This window comes from Equus caballus, chromosome X, assembly GCF_041296265.1.
Source record: "Equus caballus isolate H_3958 breed thoroughbred chromosome X, TB-T2T, whole genome shotgun sequence".
Classification (NCBI taxonomy): Eukaryota; Metazoa; Chordata; class Mammalia; order Perissodactyla; family Equidae; genus Equus; species Equus caballus.
Window position 1 is genome coordinate 115,542,903 of NC_091715.1, and position 14,237 is coordinate 115,557,139.

Genomic DNA, 14,237 nt, shown 5'->3' on the forward strand with positions numbered 1-14,237 from the left:
TCAGTGGTGGCCTCTGCTCTCCTTGTGCCCCAGGCACTATTCAGCACCACAGCCCGTGTGCTTCTGTCCCAGTGTGGTTTGGCAGAGCAGCGGATGAAGAAAGGGAGCAGGAGACAGGACTGGTTTCTGAAGACTTTGAAAGGAATCTTTAGCAAAATCAATGAACTAGGGAAGCTGAACTCTGGAGGGTGTGCCTCTCACAGAAGATTTCTTTTCAGGGAAGTTGCTTTGACATGCTTTGGGAATATGGACAAGGTGTTCTTGAAAGGAGCACTGGTGGCAGAGAATTGCTCCAAGCTGTGGACCCTTCCCCAACTCTTAAGTGTAGACCATGTGTGAATATTAATAATAAAAATAGCTGAATAGCTGACATTTGGGCTGGCCCCATGGCCTAGTGTTTGGGTTCGGCACACTCCGCTTCAGTGGCCCGGGTTCGCGGGTTCAGTTCCCAGGTGCGGACCTATACCACTCATCAGCCATGCTGTGGCGGCAAACCACATAGAAAATAGAGGAAGACTGGTACAGATGTTAGCTCAGGGCTAATCTTCCTCAAGCAAAAAAGAGGGAGATTGGCAACAGATGATAGCTCAAGGCTAATCTTCCTCAGCAAAATAAATAAATAAATAAATAAATAAATAAAATAATAGCTGACATTTATAGAGTATTTCCTATGCACCAGGCACTGTGCTAGGGCTTTCCGTGGAAGATATAATTTAATCTCCACAACATCCCTATGAGGGAAGGTACTATTATTTATCCCCATGTTACAGATGAGGAAGCTGAGGATTGGTGACTTTCCCAAGGTCACGGAGCTAGTGATTGGTGGAAGAGTGTACAAAGCCAACTCCATCTGCTTCTAGAGTCTGCCTTCTTAGCCACTCCACCATCTTGCTGTCTCAGGAGGATATGCCAGGAGTCTCAGCATGCACTGCGACTAGCCAGTTCTGGGGTGGATGGACAAAGGCAGTTAGAAGAAGCTTGACTTTTGGGACAGAGTGTGCAAAGGCCAACAGAAGCAGGTGTCAGATCCAGGGGTGAGTGGTTTCTTTACTCCCGTTTGTCCATTTCCCAGTTGGCCTGAGAGGCTCTGGTATCATCAGTTGGGTTGACCTTTCTTTCCAGCTGCTATTACAGACCAGCTAGTGTCATTTCCACAACTGCCTAACAGGATGGGGCAAGGCATTGTGATAAGTTCTAGAGACCCAAAGAGGCATAAGCCACAGTCTCAGTTCTTAAGGACCTAACAATCTTGCATGTGTTATACAACGCAATATAAATGTCAGACTATACAAGAGAACACATGCCCATAATAAGTGTTCTGGAGTTCTGAAGCTGGGGCAAGAATTTAGAGGGGAATTTCCACTGAGTCTGATGAGGGCATGGCAGCCATCTAAGAACACCGAGGGCCTTCAGCAGTGGTTATTTACTGGATTGTTCCAGTTTCGGGGCTAAAGATTTAACAGAGGTGGTCCAGGTTCACTTGGTGTTAAGTCCCTGCCTTAGACACTCCGAGGCCTAAGTTTCTTTTTAATGTTAGTTTTGCCTCAGATTCTTTTTTTCCCCTTCTTGACCCATTTGGGCCTTTCTAAGGCTGACACTGAAGTGGAATTGACTCTCATTCACGTGGAATGATTATTCTCACTGAGAGTTGACCCCAACTTTGGTTTTCCAAAGCCATTGGGAAGGCCTAGAGTGAGATCTTAGGTAGTAAAGGGAGAAGTGAAGTACTGCTGTTGTTTCTGTCTTGTTTCCTTTGATTTCTCCTCTCTGCCTCCCTTTCCCTCCCGCCATGCTCTGCCTTTTTATCCTTGTGCCCTGGGGTGCCATGTGGCTGCCACTGAAGAGCATCACATTCCTTTGGGGAGAATTCCAGGGAGACTGCTTCAGAAGTGGGTTGGTTCTGTTGGGCCACTCAGGAGGGCTTCTGAGGGCCAACTTTGGCTCCTGTGGAAGGGGGCCTCTGAAAGCTGCATTTATGGCCCTGGGCACTCTGAGTACCTCCCCACCTTACTCCTTTCCCAACTAAGACCTAAGAAGTGGGTTTCTCAGAGCTGGAAGGAAACGTAGGATCTGTCTGAGGACTTTGGGCCTGAACCCTAGACCTTTCCCGGGCCCTGGGATGGATAAGTATCTTAATTCAGTTCCATCCAGTGTGATGAGTATTTATTGTACATCTGTCGTGTGCCCTCCAGAAGGTGGCCATCTGGTTAGAGAGAAAGACATCTGCGACACAGTTTGAGGCTAACACAAGACTGTGTAGCGTGAGGCGCTATCTTATGGTGCAGTAGAGTACATGAAAGGACAGGCGAGATCAGGGAGGCTGGAGAAGTAGGGGAAGGCAGCACTGGAGCTGAGCCTTGAAGGCTGGGCAGGGTATGGCTACGTGGAAAGTGCTGGTATCTGGAGGAATATCGTGAAGGAACTGCCGAGGGCCAGCAAGAGAACAAGTCAAACTGGAGAGAGTTTAGTCAGAGTTTCTGTCAGATTCCCTTGATCGATTAATACCCTGACCATTACCCCGAGCAAGGGGGTGAAACATCCTTTAGTGGGTCTCCAAACGCTGCAGGGTCTGCTCAGTGGTAAAAACTTGGATATGTTTTAGAAGGCAAGTGACCTGCCTTCATGTGCTACATGTCACATACAATATATGCATATGTATATTCATAATCCTGCTGGCACAGGGGAGAATTGAAGCAAGAATGCGGGCAGCGAATGGTGCAGCCTGCACTAGAAGGCACATCTTTGACTCTCAATCCCTTTTGGATCTTCTCACTCGACCAGCTTATCCAATTGCAATGGAAAACAGTCACAGAGTGGAGCGTGCCTGCGCCCAGTACTTGAAGTTACCTGACATTCTCTGGATAGTGACGGCCAGAGATGGGGAAGGAGAGGCTGGGAGAAGAGGGAGGAAGTTTAAGTTCTGCTTGTCCTAACACTTCAATGCTCGAGGGATTAAAGATCCAGGGATGATGGTCAGGGGAGGAGGGAGCAAAATGGTAGGCAGAGAAGAGAAATAGCGAGGACCCTAGAAGACATTTGTAGACTTCTGCCCACTGGGGTATGATGGACATGACTCCAGGTCCCCCAGCTGATGTTTCTCTCCTGCCTTCGCTCTCTGTCTCTTTCCTCCTAGATAGATTTTTAAATATCACTGTGGATATTTCTATGAAATGGTAGTGGTGGTTCTTAACTTTGGCTAGGGTGACCGAGGCATCCGTGGTGCCTTTCCAAAATCCAGATTCCTGGGCTGCACTTCAGACCTGGGGAGCCAGGCATGGGAACTAGGAACCTGGAATTTTCATAAGCTCCCCAGGCGATTCTGTTGCCTGCTGAAGTGAGGACCCCCACCCTGGTGTGTCGGGGTCTCTGATCCCAGGCTTCCTCCCAGGAGTTTTGCCCTGCAAGCTGTTTCCCCTGTCCCTCCCTACCCCTGCCCCCTTCACCTGAGCACCTGTAGAAACTCAAGTAGTGAAGTCTTCTGTTTTATGTCACAGCTTCTCCTTAGTTTCTTTTCACCATCAGTCCCGGGGGATTCTCAGGAACATTCTCCCGATATCCTGAAGCTGTTGGCACCTCACCCTAGATTAAAGGAACACGTAGAGTCAATGGCTACTGAAGGCACCAGCCATAATCTACCAAAGTCGTCACAGGTAAAACTCAACTCACCCAGCTCGCTCGTGACGCTTCGTTTGGCTGTTTTGCGGGCAAGCACGGGGAGCGAGCCCTGCCTCTCCTACTTCAGTTCCTGAGAAAGCACAAATGGATTCGCTAGTGGTTGTTTCCTTGCTGGAAGGTTATTTCTTAAAGATAAAACTGAGTTTCAGGCATGGTCCCAGGGTTTATGATTTATTACGTTCATTTTTCAGTTCTTGCTCAGATCCAGCTGAGCGAGGGATTTGACAGAACTAGAAAGGAATTGGCCCACTTTCCCTGGAGCCATTCAATCAGGGTGGCTGTATCAGCTTAGGGGTGGAGCCTGGGAAGAGGGCCTGACACCCCCTCTTTGCCTGCTTTTTGTTTGTTCGAGCTGCTGGTCTTTGAGCGCCAGCTGAGTTCCCAAGTGGAGGTAATGTCATATTGCTGCATCGTCTCTTACACACAAGAAGACTTGCGGTACATATTTGTAGCCGAGAAGAGGGAAGTGCTTTGGGAAGTGTTAGGTTGACATTCCTGGGAGGAAGACAGCTATTTGTGCCATTCTTTGAAAATGAGGGAACAGAACCACGGAGAGATGGGCTCCAGGCCCTGGCTTTCCCAGCAGAGGGCAAGCGGGCAGAAGCTGGGGCTCAGAAGTCCTGACTTGAAATAGAGTTTAGTGCCAAATACCTACGCACCTTGGGACAGCAGTCTCCCCTCCATTTGTGCCCTATGTTCTTCCCCTGTATGTAAGCCCTGGGATCTCAGTGGCTTCTTGGATTCTCTGTCAGGTGGAAACCTGACATTTTCCCAGCTTCTCTCCTTGCTCTGGAAAAAGAATAAAATGCAGGTGTGCGCAACTCAAAAAAAAAAAAAAAGGCAGAACTCAGAGTATCTGCTGAAGTCAGAGAACCCCTAGCTCATTCAGATAATTGTTTGAGATTATTATGACATGATTGAGAACACTCGTACTGAACCGAAGTGCCTAGGGTGACTTCTTATTGCAGCTTAATCTGAAATGAAGAAAGACGGCACCCCTGGCTTTCCAGCGTGAGCCAGCTGGGGAACAGGGACTGGGTTCCCCTGCAAACTCTGCCTTGCAAAGCAGTGTACTCCTGTGTAGACAATGCCTGGGGCTCGTGGAAGGTTGAGGGTGCAGCATGGCTAAGGTGCTGAAGAAACCCTGGACTCCCCAGGTTAGAGACTAAGAAAACCCACATCCTTTCTCTCCTCAGCTCATCGTTTCCTCCCAACTGTACACTCCCCACTTTTCATCTATCTACCATTTTTTTTGGTAGCGGTTGGAGGGGAAAAATAACATGAGCATTTTGACCGGTGGCCTCTGGATTTAGAGCAGAGAGGGGATTCTCTGGACACGTCCGCATAAACACCTTCTCATTGCATTTGTTTCTAGATCCCTTTTCAAATATCCTCTTCTTGGACAAAAATTCTTGAAAAGGCTAGAGATATGATTGAGTGTTTTGCCAAATGATTTTGTCTCTTTTTCAGACTTTTCACCCAAACTCTAGTAAAAGGAATAGTTTATCTCTAGTTCATTTGACCAGTCTAACATATAGTTCTGGAGCATGAGGTAACTCTGCAGGCCTATGGACCCACTTGTGCCAAAGCCTTACCAAAAGTCCTTTTAGGGGGCCTGCCTGGTGGCATAGTGGTTAAATTTGCATGCTCCGCTTCAGTGGCCCAGGGTTCATGGGTTTGGATCCCGGGTGTGGACCCACACACCGCTCATAAAGCCATGCTGTGGCGGTGTCCTATATACAACGCGGAGGAGGACTGGCACAGATGTTAGCTCCGGGCCAATCTTCCTCACACACACACAAAAATTAAAATTAAAGTTAAAAGTCCTTTTGGAGCTGGGGTGCAGGGCTTGCGGATGGCCTGGGATGGCAGTGAGGGCAGTGAGTGACAGGATGGACCTTAACTGCATGCCTTGGTGGCTGGGGACTGATTTGGGTGGGAGATGGGACTGGTGCTATGCTTTACGTTTCTCTCCTTCACCCCTGCCCAAGGAGTCTCTTCCCTACACACTTTTCTGTCCTTGCCTAGGGAAGTTTCTCAGCTCCACCCAAGCTGGGCATGCCTTTGTCGCAGATGCTGTGTGGACAGAAGTGGGAAATATGCCTTATGACTGCCCCTCACTTAAGCTATGTGTCCACTAAATGATCCGGGATATGCAGTTTTCTCTTTGTCCCCTGGGCAGGAATATCAGAGGAGAAGATTGGTCCTGAGTAGATTCTGATATTTGGCTTTTTCTTCCTCTAGGAAAATCCAGAGCTCCCACATTGTTCTAGTCAGGAGGAAGCAGCAGCCAAAGGGGACTGCAGGGGCCAGGTGAATCGAGCTAAAGTAAAGGAGTATGGGCAAGAAGACAACATGAGAGACCAAGGAGACGAGGAGGAGAAGGGGGATGCTGCCTCTCCAGAAGCTGCCTCCATCAAGACGGGCAAATGCCAGGAGAAGAAAAGGAAACATTGCCAGACTGAACCCCAAGACCCAGAGGTGCCTCATAAAGCCTCTAAGCCAGGTACTGACTCTATGCAGGGAGAAAGGGGCCTGGAGGAGCTGCCTGGGCTCAACAATTCATGCAAGTCACTTACCCTCTGTATGAGGGCTCCCTGGGCTCTGGGGGTGTGGCCTAGCTCTGGCACTTGGCTGTGTCACCTCAGCGGTTACTGCAAGGTTCCTGTGAGAGCACGCACAGTTCCCAGCCTATTGCCAGTGTTCAGTAATAATTATAATGGAAAGCCAAGGCATAAGGTCAAGCACAGTATCAAGTAATGACATCTCATGCCCTTGATGGTGTCACTTCCTTCCAGGCCAATCTCTCCCTCCCCCATCCCCATTCCAGGAATGTAGGACCAGGGAAGTGTGGTCAGGCCTCCCTCTGCTCATTCCCAGTTGTGTTCCCATAGGTAGGCACCTGAGAAGCAGCAGCTGCAGCTTGATATCTTTCCAAGAGAGGTTGGCCAAGATGCAGCATCGGCTTCGAAGCCTGGCTCAGTCCATGGAGTTGCTGCTGCTGCTGCTGTTCAGTGAGGTGCCTGTTGCATTTGAATGAAGTCTCCAGGGCTCCTGGACATTCCCCGATTTGTACTCTCCTTTCTGTGGGGCTGCTGGACACTTCCAAGAGCCTACTTCAGGGTATCCCATTCTAATGGCTCTGGTAGCCGCCAAATCAACTCTCTGGGAGGTGGTGAGAGTGGCAGACTGAAAAAATAATTGGGTTCTTTTGCCTCAGAAGTACTGTCTTTGAAACTAGGTTGGTCCTGCTCTGACTTACTGCTTTCTAAATCACAGATCCTCCTGCTGATCAGGGGGCCAAGCCTGCTCTCAGTGTTCCACTTGCATCTTTTGACGCATCTGACCTTGAATGCTCCCTATGTATGAGGTATGTGATGTGTGCTATCTCTGACTGCCCAAGGGTTCTTTCTCTCTGGTATCTGGACCTCTCTGCTAGTGACGTACTGCTCAGTTGGTTAGCACATAAAAGTATGGTTCTAATGAAACGAAAATCACTATGTGGATTGTCACATGGGCTGGCTTATGTCCCTTACTTACAGATTGCATTCTCTGTACTCCTGACTTGGAAATACCTAAAGAGTAGGAAGGAAGCGATCTACTCAGAGGTCACAAACTGATGGCCCACAGGCTGAATGCCTTTTGTTCGGTCTTCATGGGATTTTTTTGGTTTGTTGTTAAATGTGAATGTTTTGAGGCAGGACATGCACTTTCCAGTTGGTCATGTGCCCCCCTCAACGCCCTACACCAGCCCGTGTCTCATCTTTGCTTTACTTTCCTGGCCCCTTGTAGGTATTTAAGTTCATGACCCAGGAACTAATCTCAACTACTGAATCAAGACCTCCAAGCTCAAGGGCTAATGTCAGCACCACAGGCCTATTCTTTGGAAGCCCCCTAGGGGGCCTGACTAGTTTTTATTTTGTGCCATGAAAAGTAGTTAGTCACGGGCATGTGCTTCCTGGCCAAGCGTCTCCCCTCACCCAGTCATCTCTACTTTCTCAGATCTCTGGGGAGGCAAACTATCCACAGGCTTGTCCACCCCCTTCCCAAAAAAGGAAGCTGCTACAATCACGGGCTGTGTAAAAAAATGACTTTCATTTGTTTCATTTCACAGCTGTGATTTTGTGGCTAAGAGGAGGAGCTCCAAAACCAGAAGGCCTGGGTTTGAACCCTGGCTCTGCCACTTACTGGCTGTTTGACCTGGAGCAAGTGACTTTCTCTGCCACTGATTTCTTGTCAGTAAAATAGAGAACAGTAGTACTTACTCTGTGGGATTATTATGATTAATTGAGAAAAATCTACTTAAAACACTTAGAATAGTGCTTGACGTAGAGTAAGTACTCAGTAAATGTTAACTAGTTTTTCTTCTGGACCAGAGTTTCTTTAACTTTAGGTCCATGGACCCCTGAGGAGGTTCTATGAATGGATTCTAATAGATCTATGAATTCCCTGAAGTTGTGTGTAAAAGTGTGTGTGTATGTGTGTGTTTCCAGGACAAAGTCCACAGCTTTCGGTAGATTCCCAAGTGTGTCTTTTTTCCAAAAGAGCATAAAAGGAAGCTGAAATGTTTGCACAAAAGTTGTTAAGATAGTTGACCCAGGAGAAGAGATGTCAAGAAAAATTTTTTGGTCCACCACATAGTGGGATCCATCCACGGAGGATCCTCAGATGTTTTCTTGCCCTTGACAAGCACATATGTCTTCCATATCAATCACATGTGTTTGTATTTGGAATAACTTTTCTTGTCATCTGGATGAAAATGAGTGAGGCAGCTGTTACCTGAACATGTATTTCTTCTTTCTCTTAAAAAAAATTAGAGTTGTCAGATTTACTCATAAGCTCTGCCAGACCTGATAACGAACAGTTCGACAGAATGTAGCAGCTCTCCAAGAAGGCCTTCCAGATGCTGTTGGGAATTTTAGTTGCAGTGGGCGAGGGTGGGATGGGCTATATAACCAGTGCCCTTTTACCACCTCCCTCTCCCCTCTCACGACAAAGTGGCAGGTGGGTCATGCCAGAGCCAACGTATGAGATAGAGAAACTGCTTGCAAGCAGAGAAATGGACCTCCGCAGGTAACGCCGTTGTGGCTCTGAGCCTGTGATGTGAGCCGTGGTCTTTCAGATGTCAGACCTTGGTTGACTTGATTCAGCTGGCTCAGAAAACCCAGGTCTTTGGTGTATTTATCCACTTTAACACTCCTCCAACATCCAGGGGACACAAAGGCAAACACACAGACCCGTCCTGTTTGTGTTTTCCCTGAGGACTAAGAGTCCTGAGATTGAAGTTCTTTTGTTCCCTTTCCTCTGCTCTCTCTCTTTTATCTTCTTTGTCCCTGATCTCAACAGGGGGTTTCAGAGAAGGGTTAGAAATTTGGTCCAAGAAATAAACACCAAGAGGATAAGACCCCCTTCTAGTTTGCTCACTCTGAGTTTAAAAGCCATCATTTCTCTTATCCTGCCCCTCTGTTCTAAGTGAGACTTCAAAACGAAAACTCATTGTTGCCTGGAGTAGCTTTTGGGTGGGCTGGTGAGTTATGGGGAGACTCTAGCTGCTTTCTGGTGCAAAGAAACCTGCCAAGTCCACAGAGCATTTCTGAGCTTGAGGCTCTTAAAACTGTAGCCCTTGGTCAGAAGCATGTAGTTCCCCTTCCAACAGGATTTGTCTGTAGGTCAGAAATCAGATGTTGACAGAGGCTATTTCATATACATGCTTTAGCTTGAATGTTTGCAGTCTTGAAAAAGTTCCTCTTTCCACTTCTCTAGTGTTTTCCTTCTTTTTATTGTTGTTAAGGTTATTATCAGGTTGTGTTATGACCCTCATGTGTCTTTTGGGGAGAGGGTCTAAGGGTTGAGATATTTTCAAACAATCTGCCGGGTCATGAAACTAGACATTTGTACCTCCTGTGCAAGTTTCCAGAATGAAGTCCAGTCCCGTGGTGCCACATTGGTAGAAGACAAGTTAGAGTGTGAAGCTACCCATTTTGAGTCTAGAGAGAAAATCAGGAGCAGCTTATACATTTCACAGGGAAAAGGGTGGAAAGAGTGAATGGAACAATCATTGAAGGGTGCGTTCATGAGGAACTTTCCAGTCTCCAAGTCTCCCTTGCTGGAATAGGAAAGCTCTGCTCATGGAAGATGCTCCCTGATTCCAACACCTCAGAACTCTGCCCCTCAGTCTTTAGTGACTGCAAATCCTCCCTTGAGATTTACCTGATATGGATACCCTAACCATTGGGGGGCCACCTCTGCGGCTACTGTGGAGCAGCACCTTTAGGGTGACAAGGATATTTGGAGATGTGGAGCAAGAATGTTTGATATTTGAACCAGTTACCTGGTGGCCCAGTGACCTCTTTGTCAATTGAACGAAAAGCTTTATATTTAACCTACTTTTAGCTACTCAAGTAGCTGGGTGTTAAGGAGTCGGTTCACTCTCTCCCTCTCTCTTCCTCCCTCTCCCCATCCCCCTCCTTCCTTCTCATCCTCTCTTTGCTCTCATTTGAGAGCAGCAGAAGAACACAATACAAGGATGTAACTGGTGGGAAAAGATCGCTATTTCCAAACAAGACAAACGTTTTATCCCAGCTGACATCGAAGTGAAAGCATGTATTATTACTGTTGTTTACTCCATCACTGTGACAATGTAAAATGCTTTCTGGTGAGAAAATTTGGCCCTCCTCTGATTTATAAATGCCTCCCCGAAACTGTTTTCTGAAATTATTGCCTAAAGTGGTAAATAAATGGGAGAAGAATTTGAGTATATATCTATTTCCAGCTCTATCTATATATATAGAATTCTCTCTCTGTCTCTTTGGGGCAGAAGAAGAGGGGAGGGAGGAAGACCGAGAGGAAGGGAGAAAGGTGTGTGTGAGTATGTGCATCTACATGTAGATGGATGATGTCTAGATAGAGATGTACATACAGTCTTGGCTGTGTCATACAGTGGAGAAGGAAGATGGGCTTGGGAATCAGATATGACTTTATATCCCAAGCCCTGCTACTTACTAGCTAGCTGTGTGACCTTGGGTGAGTTATTTAACCTGCCTGAGTCTTCATTTCCTCAAAAGTAAAATGGAGGGGCCGACCCCGTGGCCAAGTGGTTGAGATAAAACGCTTCGGCGGCCCAGGGTTTCGCCAGTTCGGATCCTGGGCGCGGACATGGTACCACTCGTCAGGCCACACTGAGGCGGCATCCCACATAGCAGAGCCAGAAGGACCCACAACTAAAATATACAACTATGTACCGGGGCCTTTGGGGAGAAGAATAAAAAAAAAAAAGAAGAAGATTGACAAAAGTTGTTGGCTCAGGTGCCAATCTTTAAAAATAAAAAACAGCTAATCATAATCACCACCTGTTAATAAAGTTAATTTATATGAAAAAAGGTATTACACACACCCAGGATAGCAAGAGAAATATACTTGTTCCATCTGTTCCCAGTCCCTTTATTCCATCAGCCTCTGGAGTAGCAGAGTAACCCTGAATATAGAAGTGAATTCAGTATTGAAAGGTGATATATTCTAAGCATCTGAACCTTGAATTATTTTTTATCAAATTATTATCAAAGTAATAATTATGCAGCCTCTGTGGCAGCATTCTTGTTTGTGACCACTCAGATCAAAGGCATTTCAATCCTAGCTCTTGCTAAGAGCTGCTATATCCTTTTGTGTCTGTTTCATTCATCCGCTCATTAAATGTCAATATTTGTTGCAATGAATCAGGGAGCTATATCATTGTTATTTTATGTAGATTACATTCTTGAATGAACAAAAGCCCAATTTGAAATTCTCAGGAAAAATAGTTTGGCAGATACAGATTCATCAAACATCTTCATCATTAGCATTATCGAACAATGTATAAAACTCTTTCAGATTCATAGGACTCAGATTACTGAGGAAATGAGATTCTGGTTTGGCTACTCTATTGTAGTTAGATCACAGTAGTGGTTCTAAAATTAGCCTGCAAATCACACTTCTATTTTTTCGTTTTCTTGAGTTCATATTCTATTTTTTTTTGAGGAAGATTAGCCCTGAGCTAACATCTGCTGCCAATCCTCCTCTTTTTGCTGAGGAAGACTGGCCCTGAGCTAACATCTGTGCCCATCTTCCTCTACGCCTGCCACAGCATGACTTGACAAGCGATGCATAGGTCTGCCCCTAGGATCTGAACCGATGAACCCAGGGCCGCTGATGGGGAATGTGCACACTTAACCGGGGTGCCACCAGGCTGGCCCCTGAGGTTATATTCTTTATAATATTGTGTGATTTTGGGTATACATTGTTATATATCAGTTTCTGTATAGATTACATTGTGGTCACCACCAATAATCTAGTTTTTATCCATCACCATACACGTGTGCCCCTTTATCCCTTTCGTCCACCCCCCAACCTCCTTCCCCTCTGGTAACCACTAATCTGTTCGCTTTATCCATGTGTTTATCTTCCACATATGAGTGAAGTCATGCAGTGTTTGTCTCTCTCTGTCTTATTTCACTTAACATCATACCCTCAAGGTCCATCCATGCTATTGCAAATGGCACGATTTTGTCTTTTTTAGGGCTGAGTAGTATTCCAGTATATATATATACTGCATCTTCTTTATCCATTCATCAGTTGATGGGCACTTGAGTTGCTTCCACTTCTTGGCTATAGTGAATAATGCTGCAGTGAACATAGGGATGCATAAGTCTCTTTGAATTGTTGATTTCAAGTTCTTTGGATAAATACCCAGTAGAGGGATAGCTGGATTTTACGGTATTTCTATTTTTAATTTTTTGAGAAATCTCCATACTGTTTTCCACAGTGGCTGCCCCAGTTTGCATTTCCGCCAGCAGTGTATGAGCATTCCCTTTTCTCCACATCCTCTCCAACATTTGTTGTTTTTTGTCTTGGTGATTATAGCCATCCTGACCAGTGTAAGGTGGTATCTCATTGTAGTTTCTATTTGCATTTCCCTAATAATTAGTGATGTTGGACATTTGTTCATGTGCCTGTTGGCCATCTATGAATCTTCTTTGGAAAAACGTTCATATCCTCTGCCCATTTTTTTTGCATCTTTTTTTTATTGAGGTTATGATAGTTTACAACATTGTGACATTTCAGTTGTACGTTATTATTAGTCATCTTATAGGTGTGCCACTTAACCCTTTGTGCCCACCCCACTTCCCACTGGTAACCACTAAATAGTTCTCTTTGTTCACGTGTTTTTTTATCTTGCACATATGAGTGGAATCATACAGTGTTTGTCTTTCTCTGTCTGGCTTATTTCACTTAACGTAATACCTTCAAGGTCCATCCATGTTGATGCGAATGGGACGATTTTGTCATTTTTTATGGCTGAGTAGTATATATATATATATATATACCAGGTATATATACCATATCTTCTTTATCCAGTCATCAGTCGTTGCTCTGCCCATTTTTTGATTGAGTTGTTTGTTCTTCTGTTGTTGAGTTGTATGAGTTCTTTACATATTTTGGAATTTAACCGCTTCTTGGATGTATGATTTGCAAATATTTTCTCCCTGTTAGTGAGTTGTCTGTTTTGTTCCTGGTTTCCTTTGCTTTGCAGAAGTTCTTTCGTTTGAGGTAGTCCCATTTGTTTAGTTTTTCTGTTGTTTCCCTTGCCTGAGTAGACATGGTATTCAAAAAGATGCTGCTAAGACCGATGTCAAAGAGTGTACAGCCTATGTTTTCTTCTAGGAGCTTTATTGTTTCAGGTCTTACATTCAAGTCTTTAATCCATTTTGAGTTAATTTTTGTGTATGGTATAAGATAATGGTCTACTTTCATTTTTCTGCATGTGGCTGTCCAGTTTTCCCAGCACCATTTATTGAAGAGACTTTCCTTTCTCCATTGTATGTTCTTGGCTCCTTTGCCCAAGATTAGCTGTCCGTAGATGTGTGGTTTTATTTCTGGGACTTCAGTTCTGTTCCATTGATCTGTGTGTCTGTTTTTGTACCAGTTCCATGCTGTTTTAATTACTATAGCCTTATAGTATATTTTGAAGTCAGAGATTGTGATGCCTCCAGCTTTGTTCTTTTTCCTCAGGATTGCTTTGGCTATTTGGGGTCTTTAGTTCCATATGAATTTTAGGATTCTCTGTTCTATTTTTGTGAAGAATGTCATTGGGATTCTGATTGGAATTACATTGAGTCTGCAGATTGCTTTAGGTCGTATGCACATTTTAACTATGTTTATTCTTCCAATCCATAAGCATGGGATATCTTTCTGTTTCTTTATGTCTTCTTCAATTTCTCTCAATAATGTCTTATAGTTTTCAGTGTATAGGTCTTTCACCTCCTTGATTAAGTTTATTCCTAGATATTTTATTGTTTTTGTTGTGATTGGAAATGGGATTGTGTTCTTGACTTCTCTTTCTGCTAGTTCGTTATTAGAGTATAGAAATGCAACTGATTTTTTAAGTTGATTTTGTACCCTGCAACTTTGCTGTAGTTGTTGATTATTTCTAATAGTTTTCTCATGTATTCTTTAGGGGTTTCTATATAGAATCATTACATCTACAGACAGCAAGAGTTTTACTTCTTCCTTTCCAATTTGGATACTTT

At 45.0% G+C, this 14,237-nt stretch overlaps 1 protein-coding gene across 12 annotated transcripts in view; it reads left to right on the forward strand.

Moving 5' to 3' along the window:
- LONRF3 (LON peptidase N-terminal domain and ring finger 3) overlaps positions 1–14,237 on the forward strand; it is a 144,943-nt gene that overhangs the window by 110,390 nt on the left and 20,316 nt on the right. For 9 of the 12 annotated variants that reach the window (XM_070258178.1, XM_070258174.1, XM_070258173.1 and 6 more), the window contains 3 exons: positions 3,495–3,650; positions 5,920–6,181; positions 6,955–7,045. In XM_070258178.1, the coding sequence (XP_070114279.1) occupies positions 3,495–3,650; positions 5,920–6,181; positions 6,955–7,045 (509 nt within the window). The remainder of the gene's footprint in view (positions 1–3,494; positions 3,651–5,919; positions 6,182–6,954; positions 7,046–14,237) is intronic. The other 3 variants (XM_001487874.5, XM_070258172.1, XM_001487884.5) reach the window with 1 other exon arrangement.